The sequence below is a fragment of the Pezoporus wallicus genome, unplaced genomic scaffold (assembly GCF_028554395.1).
Source record: "Pezoporus wallicus isolate ANWC-B61680 ecotype Strahan unplaced genomic scaffold, APGP_CSIRO_Pwel_v1 contig_5601, whole genome shotgun sequence".
In the NCBI taxonomy this organism is placed as follows: Eukaryota; Metazoa; Chordata; class Aves; order Psittaciformes; family Psittacidae; genus Pezoporus; species Pezoporus wallicus.
The window spans coordinates 656592-678451 of record NW_026642944.1 but is presented as its reverse complement, the minus strand read 5'-3'; the positions used below and the strand labels follow the sequence as shown (position 1 = coordinate 678451).

The 21860-nt window shown below is 40.9% G+C and overlaps 1 protein-coding gene across 4 annotated transcripts in view; it reads right to left on the bottom strand.

Moving 5' to 3' along the window:
• Window positions 1-15464, bottom strand: part of LOC130611989 (oncostatin-M-specific receptor subunit beta-like) — a 30516-nt gene extending 15052 nt beyond the window's left edge. For 2 of the 4 annotated variants that reach the window (XM_057433254.1, XM_057433253.1), the window contains exons 1-9: window positions 15340-15464; window positions 14978-15043; window positions 13301-13437; window positions 12533-12664; window positions 9871-9952; window positions 9077-9173; window positions 4560-4723; window positions 1895-2054; window positions 191-472 (exon numbers count right to left, since the gene is read on the bottom strand). In XM_057433254.1, coding sequence (XP_057289237.1) covers window positions 191-472; window positions 1895-2054; window positions 4560-4723; window positions 9077-9149 — 679 coding nt within the window. In that variant the 5' untranslated portion in view covers window positions 9150-9173; window positions 9871-9952; window positions 12533-12664; ... (1 more) ...; window positions 14978-15043; window positions 15340-15464. Of the gene's footprint in view, window positions 1-190; window positions 473-762; window positions 870-1894; window positions 2055-4559; window positions 4724-9076; window positions 9174-9870; window positions 9953-12532; window positions 12665-13300; window positions 13455-14977; window positions 15044-15339 lie in introns of those variants that run through there. The other 2 variants (XM_057433252.1, XM_057433255.1) reach the window with 2 other exon arrangements.
• Window positions 15465-21860: the final 6396 nt, after the last annotated feature.

Below are 21860 nucleotides of genomic sequence, written 5' to 3'. Positions count from 1 at the left end.
GGTCAATTAATGAGATTAATCTGAACATAGTTAATGCTATTCTTTAATGCTTTCTATATGCAAGTGTACAGATATGAAGTCAGACATTAAACAGAGTTCAGCTGCACATGACAGGACAACAACAATTCCCCACAGCCATTCTTGATTAATAACAACAGGAAAATAGAATTGTAATAAAGCATTCACTTACTACCCACAAAGAAAACTGCATGATCATAGCATTGCTCCTTATCGCAAGACTCTTGACAGTAGACAGTGATGTGAGGCACTCCTTGATGTGACACATTTTTCACAGTGAGAAGCCTGACTTGACTGTCTGTGTGACTGAAAACATGAACAGCTGGAGCTAGAAAGAATTCCTTAAGGATTTGACCTTTCCTTCCAATGCAACAAAGAGTGATGTCAGAGCCCTCCTCTACAATTTTTTCATTTGGAAAGATCTGTGGTCCACTGCTATTTGAAGTGTCCAAGCCTGCAAATTAATATATAATAGACCATTTCAAAATCTGCTCACAGCAGCAACCTTCAACCAGAACACATAACTGAGCATTTACACAAGAATCTGTTAATATTATATTATCCATTCACAGACTTCCATTTAATTAACTCCACATGTAGTTATACCTATATTTCTCTCAAACCCAGAAACATATAATGTAGTCCAACAAACTACCTAAGAGACTAAATTCATCTCCCTTCCTGTCTTTCACTTAGGAGAAATACAGTGTGCATTTAAGAACTGCCTTTACAGAAGAACACTACCTCCTGCACCAATAAAGACCCTGACGCTCAGCCAAAATGCCTGCTCTTGAAGATCATAAGCAGGGGACTTGAAAAACATAACCTTCTGAAGCTCATGCAGCACTCAGCTAAGAGGAAACAACATCGAATGCATTAGATCAGTAAGGGGATACTCAACTTGGAATGTCCAATTTCAACTGAAAAAAATAAAATCTCCATGACTGAGCTTACTGAGAAATCAAGGGAGACTTGCCTCCTATTTCCCATTATATAAGGTGGGGGGAGATCAGCAATTTATGTGCCACATTCCAAGTATAGAGATCTGCGATTCTTCTACTACCCATGATGTCTCCCATAACTAAAAGCCCTTGCTGCCCCAAATAAGACTAGTGTTTCTTCATAAAGCCACTGTAGTCATTTTTTATAAAGCAGTTACGTATTTTGTTTTAAACAAATTATCTGGAAACCAAACTATTCTAGTAAGACATTGTAATATATAAAAAAAAAAAAAGGGTTTTTTGATATCATGAATTACATTATTGATTCATTCCCTCTTTACACTCATAATTCACAGAAGTTCATTCTAAGTGGCATAAAGATCTGACATGCTCCTCTCTCTCTGCTTCTTTAATACAAATGAAAGCTATGAACTCCAGACAAAAGATCATCAAAAGATGCATCAGATGATGTACTCATACCTATGCTCTTCTTACCATTTGCCTCAGAATAGGCCAGAGCTGCATCTCACCCAGTGACAGGCTATTCCAGCGCCTATTCAGGATCCCATGCCACTCTCTGTACTGTATTGTTTTAATGTATTAACAAGAAAAGACCTAACACTTTTGATCTGAGAGCTTTGGAAGGCAGTCTCCAACTTAAAACAACGGCTAAACCACTGCTATTACTTATATATGTAAGTATATATTATTATATATATGTATTACTTATATAATAGTATATATTACTAGAAAAAAGAACAAACACAACAATAATAGTTGATTAGTGCTTAAAGACGAAAGAGTTCAAAATGGATTCTTGATTTGACACCATCTCTCCTGAACTACATTTTAGCATTACAGTCACCAGTGAATTACAATCTAGCTTTGTACTGGGAAAAAATAAAACCAATATTGCAAAGTCACGTTTTGCTTACCTAGCACAGTCTCCCAAAGACTCCACTGACTCCAGATTTTTGATGCTTCTGCTTTGCTCCTGATTCTCACTGAGTGTGCCATACATTCCAAAGGTATGTCTGAATCCCATATCCAATGAAGAGGCTTTCCTGATTTATCAAGTGTGGTGTTATGAAACTCCTACAAAGAGCAGTAAGGCAAAGTATTGAAAACACGGCCATGTGCAGATACTTTGAAAGTAAAACACAAGCAGTGAAAGAAAGCTGAAAAGAGAAAAATGCTTTTGAAAAAAATAGTTTCTGAAATCCCACTTGCTTCACATGATCTCACACGGAGTAACTAGTAACTGAGTAACTGCTTACAAATCTGTACTAGCAGCAGCGGTGTGACTGACGTGCTGGCAAGACTATTTGATTTCAACAACACAATTGTGAGTCAAGCCTTGCTTCTCAAGAAACAGATTCACTCTCAGAGACTTTCTGTATGTTATTTGTGCAGGCTATTACATAAATAACAGCATGCACAGATGTAGCTGCCTGCAGGTGCACCTTCTGTAATGATCTAGGTTACGTAGTCCTGACTTCGAATTACAGCCAATTAGGACTTATGCAGATAGTATCTCATTGTAGATCTGAGGCACAACATCTAAGGACAGTGCTACCATCAGTGACAGGCAGAGTAGGAAAGTATCTGCTGATTTCATAGAATCATAGAATGGCTTGGGTTAGAAAGGACCTTAGCTTTGAACACCCCTGCCATGGGCAGGGACACCTTCCACTAGATCAGGTTGCTCAAAGCTCCATCCAGCCTGGCCTTGAACACTTCCAGGGACAGGGAATCCACAACTTCTCTGGGCAACGTGTCCCAGTGTCTCACCACCCTCAAAGAATTTCTTCCTAATACCTAATCTAAACCTCCTCACTGACAATTAAAAGTAATTCCCCCCACCCTTGTCCTATCCCTACATGCCCTTGTAAAACGTCCATCTACAGATTTCTTGTAGAACCCTTTAGGCACTGGAAGCTGTTGTAAGGTCTCCCAGAGACTTCTCTTCTCCAGGCCGAACAACCCCAACCTTCTCAGCCTGTCTTCATAGGAGAGGTGCTCCAGCCCCCTTATTATCTTCATGGCCCTCCTCTGGATTCGCTCCAACAAGTCCACGTCCTTCTTGGAGGGCAAAAATCACCTCCCTCAACCTGCTGGTCATGCTCCTTTTGATGCAGCCCAGCATACAGCTTGCTCTGTGGGCTGTGAGCGCACACCGACAGGTTTTATTGAGCTTCTCGTCAACCAACACCCACAAGTCCTTCTCCTCAGGGCTGGTCTCAATCCTTGCTCAGCCCAGCCTGTATGTGTGTTTGGGATTGCCCTGATCCAGGTGCAGGACCTTGCACTTGCCCTTGTTGAACTTCATAAGGTCCACCTCTCAAGCATGTCCAGGTCCCTCTGTATGGCATCTCTTCCCTCCAGCACCACACTCCAAACCCCCACTTAGTTGTAGTTATAGGGCCCCAGTTTCTCACTTCAGGGCTAGATCTACTCATGAAGCACTGGAAATCCTATCCCATGTATCAGTGGTCAAAATTATCTGAACTGCATAGAACTCACCTGCAGTGAAGATGTGGTTCTTCAAACACAGAGACAAAATAATACCAGATTGGCTGACCAGGGTTAAGTTGTGATTCTTAACAGTGCTATCTTATTTTATTGACTTCTGGTTACAGAAAAAAGAAGCCCTTCTCTGCTTTCTGTGCTTTCTCACAAATAGCAGCTTTAAATAAGCTAGACCAGTTTTCTGCTTTTACTAAGTTTTAACATGTGCATATCCTTTCACAGTTCAGTCAGCAGATGACCCACAGTAAGCTATAATGTACCTAAAATATGCATTTAGTTCCCAAAAGATTTTTGTCAGAGGTAATTTTTTTTGGAGAGGAAATTTTCTTTGGATACAAAAGTTCTCACACTGAAGTCACAAAGTGGGGAAACCATCAGGAGCAGGCCTATGATTTGAGTGATTTCCACCTCTTCAGAAAATTTGGCTGGTTTAGGTATTAAGGAAAACCAGCAGTACAGGGACTTTGCAAACAAGTCATCATTATTTATTCCTTAACTGGAAGAGTATAACGTAACTGGGTATAACATAACTGCTAACAGGGCCAAGCACAGAGTTCAGAAGGCTTCACTCACACTGATACTACGTTTGGTTTGTAAGGTGAGAGAAGTTGTGGCAACATGACTCGCTCAGTCCCCAGGGGACAGTAATCATGCTACAAAAAAGACTGCTTCGGAGAGCAGTAGAAGGTATGTTTCTGGGAAGCTGCTCAAGGGACCTGCACCTTGAAAGGGAAGGATTGGCCTTCAAAATCAGATCTCCTAAGTCTGCCCACCCCAATCCCTCAATGAAGGTATGCAAGGCATATCTACATTCTGCGCAGCTGGAAATTACTTCATCTGAGCCAGTTTTCTTTGTTTTTTTTTGTACAAAAACTGGGCATAACCTTAGACCAAGTCTGGCACCTAGGTAGAAATACAGAGGTATTTCTAGTACAGTTCTGTAATTAGTATGTTGTAAGCTGTAAACTGATATGGAAAGCTATCTCCATATGCATGTGAACATTTGATTTTCCTTTAGCTTCCTTTATACTGTAAAAACTAATATACCTTTTTTTAAAAAAATACACTTACTGTCCACATAGTACTAGCTTCATCTGTTCGACGGACTTGTATTTCAAAAGACATTGCCAGCTCAGCATCATGTGCTGACTTGCCAACATCCCATTCCATCAGCAGCCGCTGAAGAGCCAAATCCTTGGAAATGTTAAGGTAAGTAACTGGAAACACAATGGATTCTAGGAGCACAAAAAGGAGATGATAATATTAAAGTTTAGCTAAGTTACAAAGCAAATCTGAAACAACAGTGGCTAGTGGATATGTTCCAAATTAGACAGTTCTGATTTGGGGAAGGAAGAGGGGGAGGAAGTAATCAAGACCCATGCTATTGATATCAAAGATAATTTTATATGTTAAGCATGAGCAGCTAAAATGAGGTTCCTGAATCTAGTCAATAGTCCCCCTACCACTAGATTGGCTGTGCTATTTGATTTCTTTATGCTCTCAATTTACTAGCTTATTTATGGGAATACCAACCCATCCCCTCTATAGTCTTATGAAAAGGAATAACACTGTGCATTAGCAGAGACTGAATGCCAAGAAATCCCAACCCCCAGCAAGCCTTCTCATCATTAGGCAGAAAATCCAGGCTCAGTTTTGCTCTCTGACCTAACTAGAGAGGTTGAGAGTTTCCCTCCACTAACCAGCTCAGATGATATTCTAGTATTAGGCACATTCAAGGGTGCTCTACACAGAGCTTAGGTACTTTAGTCAGGCCTGTGGATTCTCCTCTGGAATTAGACACCTACTTATAAATGCATCTCCATTCTTTTTGAGGGTCTGGAGTTAATTTCCAGAACAAAATAAAGTTTAAAAGTCAGACTGAAGTGCCATTTGGTGTCAGGAAAGGAAAGGCCCTTAAGAAGACTAGCCTGCTGAAACCTATAGATCAGCTTATAAGTGATCTCTCTTCTTAGAGGTTTGTCACCTCTCCCCCGAAAACCTAACTCTTGGGGGAGATGAAATATGGCACTCATTTATCTGTATCTTCTCTTCTTCCTGAAAAACAAGCAAGCAAACAAAACCTTACTGATCTGGTTATTAATGAAGCCAGGGAGCTAAAATAGGCAGGTTACCAGGCTTTTTCTTTTGACATAGTTGCTTTCCAATATGCTTCTACCTGTTACAAATGACAGTGTCAGAATGCTTACACTGACTAGGACACAGAGATCACAGAAATAACTCTGTATTTTAATAAAACAGAACTCATTCTGGGCATTCCTGTCCCACTACAGCCACATTCTTACAGACAACATGGACTGAGAGATCTCAGCAGCTCCTTTTTCCAGAATGGACTGACTCCTCTAGTCATTTCTCCCAGTTGTGCTTCACCCACTGACCCAATGATTACTTGAGCACTTTTATAGAATATTACTGGCACAAATGCAAGCATTAAGGAAATTTAGTTTGAGAACCTCCATTTTGATAGATGTTTCTGTCAGCAATCCAAACTGTTTTGTAAGTTATCCTGTACTGCCTAATTTCTGTGCAGCAGTTTTCATACATATAGATCTTTACATTAACTGCAGGAAATTAAAGGCTCATGAGAAGCAGCAGTTATAACAATCCCTGATCAATCAAAGGAAGCAAGAAACACTTTATGAGCATATTTATTAGTTACGAAAATATAGACACTGACACAGCTTAGTTGTTCATGCAAATTCAGCCTATAAAAGAACAAATAGAGGAAAGTATATATTGCTCCATTAGTTCCAAAACTGATAAAAAAAAATGTTGAAAGAAAGGTTTCTCTTTTAGCAAATCATCAACAAATTCCATTGGTATATTTTTAATCCACTCCAGTTTGAATGATACTGAAAGTAATTTAAAGCAAATTAAAGCCATATGCTTTTGATCTAGAGGAAACTACTGGCATGAGCTTTTAGATATGCTTGAAGGGAGAAATCAAGTCTTCAATGTTCAAACACTTGGTCTCAGAAACAGAACTGCGGTAACCTATAAAAGTTTTTGAGGAAGAAGTATACACACAAACATACGTACACATACTTCCTATCAATTCTCCCTATAGTCTTAATATATAATTACCAGAAAAGATGAACATGTGTAAATTACATGAAAGCAGAATTAGATGGCATCTGTGTCTTCCACAAGGCTGATGCAAAAATATTTCACGTGCAGAAGCAAAATTTCCTTTTTGGCTATGGTTATGACATGCTTCTTAAAAATAACATACCTGATGCTTGACATTCGCTTTTGAAAAATAATGGCCATCAGTTTTACACTAGCATAAGGAAACCCAGCACCTATGACTACTAGTAGGTGCCTTGAACTGTATAAGCAAAGTGGAAGGCCTAGGGATCAATTTCACTTCCCTGAATGAGGGAGCAGCAATTTTAGGTTTTACTGGCCAACAGAAACACTGTTATTTTCACTGCCAAGGACTGATCAGGTAAGGAGGCAGAACAACCAAGGCAACAAAATGAGCCACAAAAATAACTGTGGAAGCAGAGTATCTTAAATTATTTTGGGAAGGTAAGACAAGGCATATTTCATCTCCCCACATTCTACTGACCCTCACCATGAAAACAAGATAAGGCTGTTAAAATCCCACTTATGCTTGGGAATTGACTGTAATGTTGCTCCTCTCCAATATGTAATTTTAGCTGCTCATTTTCTAGTCAAACTTACCTGTACATTCATCATCCTTCTACCTGAAGCACTATATACAAAGCCTCTGAGGGAATCTCATTTCACATATGCAAGTAGGTGGGTGATTTAAAGCTCTGGCCCTCGCCATTCTTGTGTTTTCCTTTTGCAATGCCAAAGCAACTAAGAGAAACAGACGGGCCCAGCACAAACAAACAGACCTAAAGGAGGGGACTCAGGTAATCCCTCAATGAAACTTATGGGCACAAAGTAATACTCCCAGAGAAAGGAAACAAATATGCCTCAAGTTAAGCCACACAGTTGGCAGAAACCCCTTCCTTTTTCAGGGTGCACCATGAAAAGAAACTCCTGCATATCTTCTGAATTTCCCTACCATCTTTTCTGCTCCTCTAGAGAATTCTAGAGTGAGCTACAATGTCACTACTGTGCCTATTGGATTGACGATCCCTGGGAAGTGCTCAAGGCCAGGCTGGACAGGGCTTTACACAACCTGGTCTAGCGGGAGGTGTCCCTGCCTGTGGCAGAGGGGTTGGAAATACATGATCTTTAAGGTCCCTTCCAACCAAAACCATTCTATGATTCTGTGATACCACTTCAGACTTCACACAATTTTATTTCTAGCAGAGCCTGGCATATGACAAAACAGATCATCAGTCAGGGCTTACACACAGTACCAGCAAACAAAAGAAACAATATAGCTAAGGATATACCCAAGACCTTGAAGATCACTGAGTTACAGTGTAGGGCTTAAAGACTTTTAGTAGTAGGACTTAACGCATGCAGAAACATTTCTAGCATTCATAGTTACAATCTTCCCCTCCTAGCAAACTTCAAGGCATTTTAAGACTTGTTTTTACTTGAAAGCTACCTCAAGAGTATATGAATAGCTTTATGATTAACACAGAGACTAATTTTATGCCTGAACAGCTGCATGTGAAAACAAACGACCAAGCTGTTGTAATGCGGTAACTGTTTGGACTTGCCTGCATTACGAAGTTTTACCACTTTAGGGGCATTGATAAGAGTCTCAAAAGTGAGGAGCTGATACCTTAGGTGAACAGAGTGTGGATGCATGAGTTTCAAGGTTGAAGAGAGGCAACAGAGTCTGAAACAGACATATTACCCCTTCAGTATGAAAACAAAAAACCCACCCTCCTTCACCAATTTCACTAAGGCAACAGAACTTTCATAACACAGACTGCAGTCTGGTAAATTCTGTCTTCTTAATAGCAGTCACAGAAAAGTCAATGTAAAATATTTATTCCTTTTTTTTTTTTTAAAGGAGTCACACCGAATGCTACTGCCAGCAGGAAGTGTGCAATCAGTACTTTCACCTTAAAATACTCAGCATTCTGGTAAGTTATCTTTATACTCAACTTCGTTCCCTCCAAATATACATGCATATGGCTTTTCTCTTTATAATAGATACACAGAAGTGTAAGAAATAAAAAACTGGTCCCAGAATATTGTGGCACAATCAGAAAAGAGGCAGCAGAAGTGCTGAAGTTTTCACAGATGAGATTAAAAAAAAAACAAAAAAAACAACCCAAACAAACAAAAAACCACAAACACGAAGAAGCAGAAAAGCATAGTTGTCAAAAAGGATATAAATTCTTTGAAGATGACAGAATACAGATCAAGAAAAGTATGAGGCAGAGGAGAAGCACATGAATAAATACACTCTGGCTTCACATCATTGCAAGTAATTGATTCAAGACAAAATTTTGCATTATGGGGTTACAAAGGTAATTATACAAGTTGCTTAATCACCTTACCAAAGAGAATAATTTCATTAAACATGTAACATGTTGCTTAACCACTGAAGACTTACAAATGCGCAAGTCCAAAGCTTCAGTTGTTGTAGACTGCTTCCAAATAAAAAAAACAAATGTTTGGACTTTTACCTTCCTGTGAGTATGTAGTGTAGCAAGTCCTCAGAGGGAGCAGTACTGCCAGAACCATGAAGTGATTCATCATTTATCCACCTTTTCCTGCACAAGACTTATCAGGAAAGAAGACATTTCTTTTTATTTGTTTCTTTTAAGAGAAATGCATGTCAGGCAATAGTCCAGATAATTTTACTGTATTTAAGAATGAATAAAAACCCAACCACACAGACTCTAGGCAGTTTAAGAGAAATTCAGGAAGAACTGTTTTTAGGACCTGGGTGCATGATAGGAAAAATACACTACACTCAAAAAGTTCAATTTAAGCTAAACAAAACACAGTATCTTTAAATTTTCTAAGGAATATCAAAACAAAATTCTGTCCTGATATATTTTGGCTTTACTCCTGCACAAGTAACAAGATACCCAACACAGAAAAAAAAAAAAAAGTATTAGAGTTGAAAAAGGCCTTTTTCTGCTCCACCTACAATCTGGCTTATGAATCCAGCAGACTCTGGCAAGCATGGTCTTGCCCTTTGCCAGCACACTATATGGATGGCTTTAGTTAAGACTGCAGTTGAAATACACCTATTATAGAATCATAGAATAGTGAGGGTTGGAAAGGACCTTAAGATCATCAAGTTCCAACCCCCCTGCCATGGGCAGGGACACCTCATACTAAACCATATCACCCAAGGCCTCATCCAACCTGGTCTTGAAGATCAAAGTCTTAGCAGCTTCCATTCCTAGGACTGTCACCTCAAGCCCGACATAGCTCTATCTAGCATTCTTTTTACAGCTTTTACACTTACATTGTGATGAAATTCCTTTTGACTTGCACAGCTGAGTCCTGAAGGACTGATCGTGTATCAGGTCTTGTAAGACATGAATAACCTGCAAATTCCATGCAGAAGGGAGAGGAAAACATTCAGCACCAGAATGGTTAAAAGCACTCACGCACAGAGGGTACAGGAGTCCAGAAAACAGGAATAGGACTATGGGCACAGCTACCTTTAACTTCCACATTTTACATTTCTGGAGCTGTGTAGAATACTGATAAGAGTCTTCTACCACTGCTTCCATAACAGAATTTGAAACTGTTTTGCAAGACAGATAACCAGGATGACTTTCTGTCTCCACAAAGCCAAGGACAGAACATTTACTGATTTCAGAAGGGCCAGTAACTCACACTAGAATTTCTTCCTAGCAGAAAACCTCCAATTTAACACCTCAAAGCTACAGACACTTCAATTTATTGATCCTTAGGTTTTGAGAAGCTCTGAATTTCTCCAAAGGATAAAAAGAAAAGATTTCAAAATATTTTTGCAGGTTTCTAAAGGTCACATGGAAATTATAAAAGTCCTGCATGCATCACTGCAACCCAGGGCTCCAACAATGCTAACAACAAATGCTAAAATCAATATGAACAAAGAATCTAAATATGCAATCATGTGCAACTAGTAGACTCTTCCACTTAGGGAAATCTGCTTATTTACAGATTTTCTAAGTTTAGACTTACCACCTGATCAAATTTAATATCTAAAAGTGAAAAGAATTTGATACATTTTGCCTGGAATAAACACAACAGAATGGCTCTTTGTTATAGAGTGGCAAATACGTGACACAAAAAAGAAGTCTTTCCAAGGCAGATATCGTTAAAGCTCCTGGTAACTCTCCAATAGATTGTTATTCCTTTGAATTATACAAAATTAATATTGAGACACAAAGTCAAATCTTGCATGCCCTTTTTCAGAATAAAAAATGGAAAGAAAACTACCTTTAAAGTCAAGAGAGTTGACTCTCTGCTCTAAAACCAATTTAATACAAAGGTGGTCAGTTCGGTTCAGCGGTATAACTCCTGACTTAATTATATCAGCATGATGAAAACCTGGCCTCACAGGACTCCTGATTTTGTAAACATTGTTGGGGTTGAACACACAAAATCTGCCCTATTTGTCATGTATCACTTTAAGCTAATATAGCGGCAAATTACTGTGGAAGTCATGACATATTAGACTATTTATTTAAAATGCTTCCTATTTTGAAAACAAATCCAAACCCTTTTCTGCTCTTGAGAGGCATTCTCAACTACCCTATCAAAATAAATGTCTCATTTAACCATCTCTCTCCAGCCCTCTAAACTGTCAAATCACTAATGACACAGCCTAGATCACTTCTATTGATGCATAGTACAAACACTGTATGCTACTATAGGGCAGTGTAATATAATCAATAACCATCAGAATATAAACATATTTTGTACAGCTACAATGCTGTTCTCTATTCAGTATGTTAATAATCCAATTTAATATTGTATAATAAATTGTGATAATACATGCAATTGTAGGTATCAAACCATTTTTTCATTGGAAAAGTTCTGGAATTCTCTAACAAAAGAGAATACAAAGTAAATTTAAATAAATAAAATGGTATTCAAGAAAAAAATACATTCATTCATATACAAGTAATATTCTGACTTACACCATTCTTATGCAGAAACTATAACTAAAATTATTACATGCAATAATTACTACCAACTAATGTCAAGCACTTCTTCTGTATTATCAATAATTAAGGACCTTTACAAAATCACCTTTTAAAAATCAGTCTTGGTTACAAAGATTAAAAGAGAATCAAAACAGTTGTACGAAATACAACTGTATCAATTTAATTAAAAAAGAAACCAAAACAAAACACAATGCTAATCGATTACTGACATATTTGCCAAAAGTAAAAGTAATTGAACAACAAAGGAAATGAAGACAGGAAACCAGGGAAGGTTTTAAGGTATGTAATGCATCACCCTAAAAAAACAAAGGACTACCTCTGAGAAATAGTGAGCAGCTATCAAATACCACAAGAAAAGTGAGTCACAAGCACTGTTCTGACGAATAGCTTGGTTCAGATTTGCCAGTCTGAAAAGATATGAATGCAGTACTAGCATGCCACACAGTTCTTCATCTGAGAATTAATTATCACTGACCTGGGTTTTTTTAAGCCTAGAAGATGTTTTGTCATCACACTCCAACCTGTGTGCTTTGTTTCCATGAACTACAGGTAAGAACAAGAAGCTTTGTGCCAGTGTTTCTGAATACGGATGGCAGACATGCAATTTGAATTCTTTTTCCTTTCTACTTAATATTCATCATCAAGATAATTTTGCAATGGCATTTGTCTATCACAGAATCACAAAGCAGTTTGTCCAAATGAGTTGTGAAGAACTCCAAGGATGAATATTCCACAGCTTCCCTAAGCAATTTGTTCCAGGGCTTAACCACCCTCACTGTGAAGTTTTTTTTTCTCCTCATATTCATATATTCCTATGTTCATTTTCTCTTCATATTTTGTTTGCACTTGTTTGCACCTGTTCTCTCCTGCCCTTTTGCTGCATATGTCTGCAAAAAGCTTACCTCTGTCTTCTCAGTAACTTTTAATTAATTAAGCAAGAACTAATAATAATAGAACTGCCCTTACTCTTCTCTTCTCAAGACTGAGCAATCTCAGCTCCATCAGTGATTCCTAGATGTGCTTCAGCCTCCAAAGCCTTCTGGTGTCTCTCCGCTGCACTCAGTCCAGTCCAACAGTCTTTCTACTGTGAGCCCAAAACTGTACACAGTATTTTAGATATGGCCTCATAAGTATTAAATAAAAGGATATAATCACTCTCCTAATCTCTAATTCTTTGCTGTTATTAACAACAGTAGTTACAGTTCTAATCTCTGTGATGAATTTGGTTATTGGCTATCGTAATCACAGTGTGATTATTTCATATTGTGAAATGATCTATAATATGGACAATAATACTAAGCCATAATTTGAGGATGATTGGCGCAAAATGATCTGTCAGTGCTACTGAAGTTAGTTGAGCAAGAAATTTTTCATTTTATCCTATCTTCTTCCTCTTTCTAAAAATTCAACATCTGTGAGGGAAATGAAGCAGGCTTTTGCCTTGTCAGGCTGTAGCCTGAATCACTGATAGATTTTTAATTCATTAATATATTCTTTACTTGTCATTCTTCCCATTGGAAAAATGTAACCTGGGGGGTGACAAAACAGATACAGATGGATTCAGGACTCCCCAGCCTAATTTGAAATTAATCAGCAGTGATAGATACATCAATAGAACAGAACCATTTTGGAGACGTGGTGGCAGTTGCAATAATATTCAGCAGTAACACAAACTGTTCAGAGATCTGCGATTCAAGAGAAATTGCTCCAGAACTGGAGATAGGAGCAAATTACCTTGGGAAGAGATGAAATCTTCTTCAGTAGGTAGTTTGAAAATAGTCTAAATAAGTATCTCTGGGTAAACTATTTCTCCTTCAGTCAAAAGGCTGATCCCTGATGATCCCTGAAGTCCCATCCAGGCCAGTACTTTCCTGATGCCAGAGGAAAAAAAAATCCCATTACTCATCTGGTAAACATGCACAAGATAAACATTTTGCCAACCTCTCTTCAAAAGCATTAAAGCACCAACACTTAACTGAAACCTCTTTCAAGATCAGGCTCATAGTATTCAGTAGTCATTGTCTGGAAGCTGGAGCCATATGGTGCACATACTGCTGCAATACCTGGAATACTCATGTGTGCAAGAAAAGGAAGCCCCTGGTATGAACATCGAGTCATAGCTGACCACAGAGTCAATCTGGTTTGTATCAATCTTCCTCAAGCCACACATTTCAAATCATACTTCATACAACTTTCCTTTCTCAGTGCCCTTTGCTTTGCTTATTTGAAACAGTCACAACCCACACCCTCAAATGAATCAGGGCCTGTACGCAGGCTGGGAAAACAAAAGTTTTCAGCTGCTCGGATCCAGAAAATTTTATCAATTTACAGGATAGTATTAGGGACACCAAATAAACACTATTGATCAAACAAATTTTCCTAGAACAGACATGGAAGAGGACTGTCAGAGAGGCAAAAGCAGTAATAGTGCTACTTTGGATTTATATCACATTTTTCATCCCATATTCTAATTTCCTCTACTTCATAGACAGACAGACTGAGGATAAGAATCACAATTCAAAGTATATACCATGCAGTAGAAGGTTGGTAACATAACTGACATGTTTGGTGCCAAAATCTAATAAACTATTTCTATAGGCACAAAAGAGATACCCCTAGAAAACAAGTCAGACCTTAGATAGACTAACTTGTCTATCTAAGGAGGTGTTTTTTAACTCTTGAATAGACAAATAACTAGCTGAGTGCCAAAACGAGCAAGAATGCTCCACAGCCATGATTTGTACAGTGTTCCTCTGCTCTCCTGATTCCCACAATTCCCAATATGTCCCTTTGAAAACAAAAGTCCACAGCTAATTTGCAACAATTCTAAATTCTGAAAAAAAATGAATAGGTGAAGCACCAAATTCTAAGGCAGATGAACCCTTCCTTCAGGCCTTGTACTCAGGTTTTCTTCTCCCAGACAATTTTAAAGATGGTTTCAATTACACTTAGAACACAAAATACGTATAAGACACTGAAAGTTCCTGATAAGCCGCCATGATCTAATGGGTGAGCAACAGTTTTAAAAGCTATATAGGGAAGAAATGTATTTCTATCATTAAGGTCTAGTAAGCCTGTAATCATTTTACCACTTAGGAATAGCTTTACCTCCTGTGGTTTTGTTTGCTTTTTTAACAGAAAGTTCTTGGATGCATTCTGTTCATTTTCTAAAGAGCTTCACCAAAGCAGGAAAACATTATGTCCTTCATAGCTCCACAAAGGGTGCAACAAAACAAACAATCCAAACAAAAAAGCAAATTATTTTGGCAAAAAATGGGATCCAAAAACGTGAAGCCCTCAACAGGCTGTGTAAGACTACTCCTGCCCATCAGAAAGCAAATCCTAAGGCTTGTAAAGAAGGAATCATGTAACATGGTGGCATGACTCATAAAAAGAGCAGAATAAATTTACTATGATTTTCAGGCATGGTCTACTTGGAATGCTGTTAGGATCTGGTTTGCTCTGCTGGAGTATGGACTGGTCCAGGCATGCAAGAGTTAGATAAAAAGAAAGAAAAAAAGGTTATACCAAAAAATAGACTCCAAAGAATGCAAGAACTACTCTGGATTATATATATTTTTTTTTTCCTCATTAACTCTGATGAGTTTGAGATTAAATGACTGATTGCAGCTGTTTAAAAGAAAGCAGGAGCCACATTTGCGCAGTATGATGCTAGATTTAAAGGTCCGGGCTTGCACCTCGACGCAGTAGGAACAGGAAAGTTTAAACTCACCTGGGCAGGAGAGGCATCCGCATCCCACGATGTACCTCACCCAAGTAATTGCTGCTCAGGTCAAATCAGCAGCTTTTATGGTGTAGTTAAGCAGTGACATTCTGAAAGCAGAGAAGGTTAGCAGGTCACAGAACTCCTTAAATCCAACTAAGTACCAGTGCTGCGGGGATGGTGTGTCGGGAGGATGAGGAACTCCCTGCCGCAGCCCTTCCGCACCCGCCGTGCTGAGGGATGCCTGTAAGAACGGGAGTTAAGGGTCAGGCAAAGGGTGAAAAAAGCTCAAGGGGTACCAGAAAGCCTAAAAGTCAAAGTGAAAACTCCACGGAGCGTTTCAAAACAGGTGCCGCGGTGGGGAAGGCGGCTTCCTCAAGCGGAACAGGCTACGCTCCACTCAGCAAGAGCGCCGGGGTACTCCGCGGGAGGAGAGGCGAAGGAAGGCGGCGATTACTGAGGGAATGGGGTCTGCCGCGACAAGGGGTAATCGGCACCACTCACCTGCAGCCGCCGAGCTGCAGCCTCTGGAAAGGGGGACAGACGGCTCCTCGCCCGACGGCCAGCGGGACACGTCAGCCCCCCCCGACCAGTGCCGGGAAGAGCTGCGGCGTGGCCGTCCCTCGCTAGGCAGGGCCGCACCTCCTCCGACCTCGCGGGGGCCGGGTGAGCAGCGTCCCGGGAATCTTCCCCTTTCTCCGGGAAGCGCGGCCGGTTCCCTTGGCAGTACTCCCAAGGGCGGGCCCCCGGCCTCCCGCCATCCGTGCCGCAGCTCCTCCCGCCGTCTGAACCCTCCTCGGGAAAGCCGGCACCCGCGGAAGAGGGTCAGGCGGCAGGACGAGGCCGTGGGCATGGGGTCAGCGGCGACAAGGGCCGGCCCTGGTGTGGCCAGGCAGGGAGAGGAGGACAAGCAGGGTTAGCCTGTGAGGAGCAGGGAACGGACACTTTGCTCACAAGGCCACTTTCCCGATCTTCCCAGTCCCGAGCTCGTCAGGAGCTGCATATAGGAATGCGCCACCAGCCTTGCTGCTCGGTGGAAAAGAACCTGGGGGTGCTGATTGACAGCGCGTAACATGATCCAGTTTGTGCCCAGGCAGCCAAGAAAGCCTGTATCAAGCCAGTGTCAGAGATAACACTGCTCTCCCCGCCCCCCGCCTTTTCGGCACTGCTGAGGTTGCACCTTGAATCAGGTGTTCAGCTCTGGGATCCTCACTGCAGGAGAGAAATTGTGCTGGAGCGGGTCCAGAAAAGGGAAACAAAGGAAGGTGGCTCAGGGGGGATCTTAACTGCTTTCTACAACTACCTGAAAAAGAATGGAGAGAAGAGATGGCTTGTCTTTTCTCCCAAGAAACAAGTTTTAAGGACAAGAGATAACAGCCTAAAGCTTCACCAGGGGAGGTTTAGATTGGATATTAGGTAAGATTTCTTCACTGAAAGGGTGATCAGGTATTGGAACAGGCTTCCTTGGAAGTGGTGGAATCACTGTCCCTGAAACTGTTCAAAAAACGTGTAGAGGAGACCCTCCGTGACATGCTTTAGTGGTCTTGTCAGTCCTGGGGTGATGGTTGGACTTGATGTTCTCAAAGGCCTTTTCCAACCTACTTAATTCTAGGCCTCCAAGATGCCTGTGCCTCTGGTACCATGGCCCTGGGGCTCCTGTGTCTCTTTGGCTGACTCTAGGGAGAAGGACAGTCACTCTGGCCACCAAGGTTGATGGGGTGAGGACGTGGCCTGGTTCTTGCAGCAAGGCTTGCAGAAAAGGCCATAACCTGTGTGGTACCTCACCACTGCCTTGCATGCAGCTGTCTGACAAAATCCCATTCAGAAAACACATTAAGGAGGGTTACGGCTTGCCACTCCCAGATGCATAGGACCATAAAGCAGGACAGGAGATGAGGAGTTCACCACACCTTTAGCCATGCCCTTGGGCTGTGGGTCCCATCTGACAGGTCTCAGCAGCACATTCAGGTGCAGTATGCCTCAAGCTCCTTGCTTCCATCAGAAGAGGTACCTGTAAGAAAGTTTTATTTAAACTTGTTACTTGCCCTTTTCAGGGTGTGTGTGGTGAAAGTTTCTCTAGTTTGTAGTGCTTTTGCATAAAAGAGGTCTTCTGTCTCTTACTTTTTATAAGCTATGTTTATAGGTTAAACATAATGTACTTATTAAGACACTGTTTTCCTTGATTTCCTTTGGGCTCTCTCAAATTCTGAAAGCTTGGTTGCTTTTCATTGGAAGGATGGATGTGGACTGGGAAGTGTTCCGGCTTACAGGCTGTATTACTTTTTATGCTTCCTGCTATATAGCTTGCCTGTTTTTGTTTTGTTTTTTTTTTCCTTTGGAAACAGCACTTACAGTTTGCTTGTGATCCACTTGAGCACCTTGATGCTTTTCTTCTTCTGAGCTGCTGACTAGCTAGTTGATCCCTGCCTCTGTGTTGTAGGGATATCTCATGCTTCCGTCTATTGAGTAACACCCTGTTCTTTAGTCAGTTTTTTCATTTTCTCATGATGCTTTTGCTTTCTAGTCAAGCAAATGATTAGTAGTCAAAGAATACTTTTATTCTTTAGATATTTATTCTGGAGAACTACATCTGTTTCTTCCCTAGAGTTTCTGTGCATGCTGTGTGAGTCATGTAAACAACTTTTAACAGAGGGTAACTACTTACTCTTTTTTCATTGCCCCCATGCTGGCAGTTACAGTTGCATAAGACCTCAGAAATATGAAAGATGTCTAAAATTGGATGCCAAAATTTTGGCTTCTTGTGTTTCTTTTTTTTGTTTTCCTCCCTTATGGTTATTCACAACTCTGTAATCTGCTAATAATGTTTTTAGACAGCAGAATTAGAAAAGCATACTGAAAAATTATCAATTCTGTATTTGAAAGCAGAATTTGAGAAATATGCCATAGATCAAACATGGGAGGGTTGTACACTAAGGGATCTGCTAGGAAATGGCGTATCATCATGTAATGAAAACTAAAGGGAATAATTTAGGACTGCTTAGTTCCAGCACTTTTTGAATCTTGAATGGGTGTCATTGCACTCCTTTTTGTCTTCTGTAGGAGTGAAAATCTTTTGCAGACACTTTTTAAGATATTATGTCACTTTTCTGCTTTGAGTCCCCTCATTTGAAAATGTTTCTTGTTTTAGACCTCTACTGGAGATAACTATGATATGTTTAACATTTTCTGAATCATTTCAACTCTTCTGAGATTATACAATGTTTAGCCCTCTCTTGCCTCTCCGTTTAGGTAGCAGCAATAATCTTGGATGCTGCTTTTGCACACTCATTAAGTTCCAGAACAGTGTAATAGCTTATCTTTTGAATGCTCCAGGCTTATGAACATATGAACCCATTGCTATCTAGAAATAATGTTCAAGGTACTAATTAGTAACTGAAAACCTAACAACTTATTGAATAATGTCTACAAGAAATTTTCACGCCGTGTCAGAAAGTGTTTCAAAAAGCAAGTTATTGGATTTGTTATATCTGACGTGGAAAAAACTGAAATAGCAAGAAATAACAAAGGTAAATCCATGCAAGAACTTGGCACTGCAATGTGTCAAGTGTCACAGTGTCTACAGGATTTAAAGCCCAAAGTTAGGTGCTAAAGTTCTTTATATATCAAGTCATAGCAATGTAGTTTGGAAAGGCCTAGAAGGCAACATCCGGTCCAACCTGAGACCTTCTTTTTTCATGGCACAGAAGAAGAAATGACCACAGTTATGAATTTCACCCCACATCTGCTAGGTGCTTAGTTACCTGTGTACATATATCCAGTACCCAGCTCTGATACGGCACAGGTGCATAACTGCACTGCTATGAGAGAGCTAAGAGAGCTATTTGTAGAGAGAAGAGAAAATTGAAATGCAACCACACGTGAGGCTGTTGACCTGAGATAGTTAGTAGTTCAAGAGGGAAAGTACCAACATGAAAAGGTATAAAATCCTAAAGGAAAAAAAAAAAAAATCACTGGTCAAGTCTAGCTGGGGACTACCTAGGAATCATTGTGTCATGTTATCAGTATGGATGGAGCTGGTGGAGGATGGCAACTTGGTGGTGTTAAGAGAGCCGTGAAAAGTTACCCTTCCCCTTTTGACTCATACCTGCCTGTCCAGCAGAGACTTCTCAGGTAGCTTAATAGGAGTGGCATGTTTGCTAATGGTTAGTCTAAAGCTTATTAAACCCTAACTAATAAGCCAATGTGTGTTAGCCAATAACTAACTGTTTTGTTTTGAATTATATATATTCTTCTTTCAGAGTGTCTGTGCCTGGCTAAAAGTACCTGAACAAACTGACCAAGTGTGATGGATGCACTCAACTCCTTAACCAAACTAGTGGTAGTTGGGTACAGGCTCCAAAGGAGATAAAGGGTTAAGCCATAACTATGTCAAGAACTTCTTTAGTTCCAATATCTTATCTGAAAACTCACAAAGGAACAAGTGAGCATCAATGCATGCGATTAACACATGAATATCAATGTGTTCCAAGACTCATTTGTCAAGGAACAATGAAATTTGTGGGTACAAGGATATTATGTATACCTTTCCCACCGCATGTAGTTAGACTTCAAGCCAGCCACTTTATTGCATTAGTATGACTGCATAAGTGAGCTTTTTTTGAGCTATCCCTACTAAGCAGGTGGCTGCATGGCAGTCTCACCTTGGGCTAGGGCACCTCCCAGGGTTGCCCCTTGAGGCAGAGAGAGACCTCTCACCAACTGCAGATCTTTGACGGATGCTGTGCATAACCTGGCATTTGCTAAGCCACTGTCCATTACATTTGAAAAGTCATGGCAGTCAGGTGAAGTTCCTGACGACGGGAAAAAGGGTAATGTAACCCCCATTTTCAAGAAGAGGAAAATGGCTGAGCCAGGGAACTACAGACCAGTCAGTCTCACCTCTCTGCCTGGCAAAATCTTGGAGCAGATTCTCCTGGAAGGCATGCTAAGGCACATGAAAAACAACAAGGTGCTTAGTGACAGCCAGCATGGGTTCACTAAGAGGAAATCCTGCCTGACCAATTTGGTGGCCTTCTATGATGGGGCTATGGAACTGATGGACAGGGGTAGAGCAGTTGACACCATCTACCTGGACTTGTGCAAAGCGTTCAACACTGTCCCACACAACATCCTTGTCTCTAAATTGGAGAGACATCAATTTGATGGATGGACCACCTGGTGGATAAAGAACTGGCTGGATGGCCACATGCAAAGAGTTGTGGTCAATGGCTCAATATCCTGCTGGAGTGGTATTCCTCAGGGATCGGTGTTGGGACCGGTCTTGTTCAACATCTTTGTCCGTGACACGGACAGTGGGATTGAGTGCGCCCTCAGCAAGTTTGCCGATGACACCAAGCTGTGTGGTTCGGTTGATACGCTGGAGGGAAGGAATGCCATCCAGATGGACCTTGACACGCTTGTGAGGTAGGCTGATGCCAACATTATGAAGGTTAACCATGCCAAGTGCAAGGTCCTCCACCTGGGTCGGAGCAATCCCAAGCAGAGCTACAGGTTGGGCAGGAAAGAGATTCAGAGCAGCCCTGTGGAGAAGGACTTGGGGGTGTTGGTTGATGAGAAAATGAACATGAGCCGGCAGTGTGCACTCGTAGCCCAGAAACCAACCGTATCTTGGGCTGCATCAAGAGGAGCATGACCAGCAGGTCGAAGGAGGTGATCCTGCCCCTCTACTCTGCTCTCGTGAGACCTCACTTGGAGTATTGTGTGCAGTTCTGGTATCCTCAACATAAAAAGGACATGGAACTGTTGGAACAAGTCCAGAGGCAGATACTTTTGGCAGTGGTACTTTAAGCAGTCTAAATCACCCATCTGTGACACCAAGAGGGGCCATAACAGACTTCCCATTCAAAGGAGAACTTCACCTGTCTGGTAAGTCTTGAAAACCTCCAAGAAAGGCAATAATCAGAGACTTAGAGGTGAGCTGTTGTAGAACTGCACTTCCTTCCAAGGGACAATTTTTAACTAACATCCAACCTGAGCATCCCAAACCACAATTTGTGACTGTTGCCTCATGTTATCTTGTGCCATCTGCCATTACAAGGAAGAGCTGCTTGTCTGCTTTGTAACTAACTGTCTTCCAGGTAGTTGTAGGTTATCTTTAGGTGGTCCTTTAGCCTGCTCTGGAAACTAACCAGGCTTCTAGTTCATGTTCTGTAGGCCACAGACAATTTTGGTACCCCTCTGTGATATCTTCTCCTTTTTCTCAACATCTCTCTTGAACTGGGGTGCCCCCAAATTAGTCTCTTTAAGGGAAATATTATAGCCCTGCATCAGCACACAGAGCAATCTAGGTCCTCCTGTTTGTTCATTAACATAGCATCACTTCAGAAGGGCACCTGAGTGTGATGATTCCCCTCTGAAGTATGAGAGCTTCCCCATAATGCTGTCCTTTCAGCTTCTTGTGCATAAGCTTGGTGTGGGTATCCCTTGATTGCCAACCCAGTCCACCTGTCCTCACTTCATTGTCATTCATAACCTCTCTCCTCATCATTCCTAGTTTAAGCTCTTGTCAGGATGGCCAACCTGTTGGCAAAGATTCTTTCCACTTAAGTT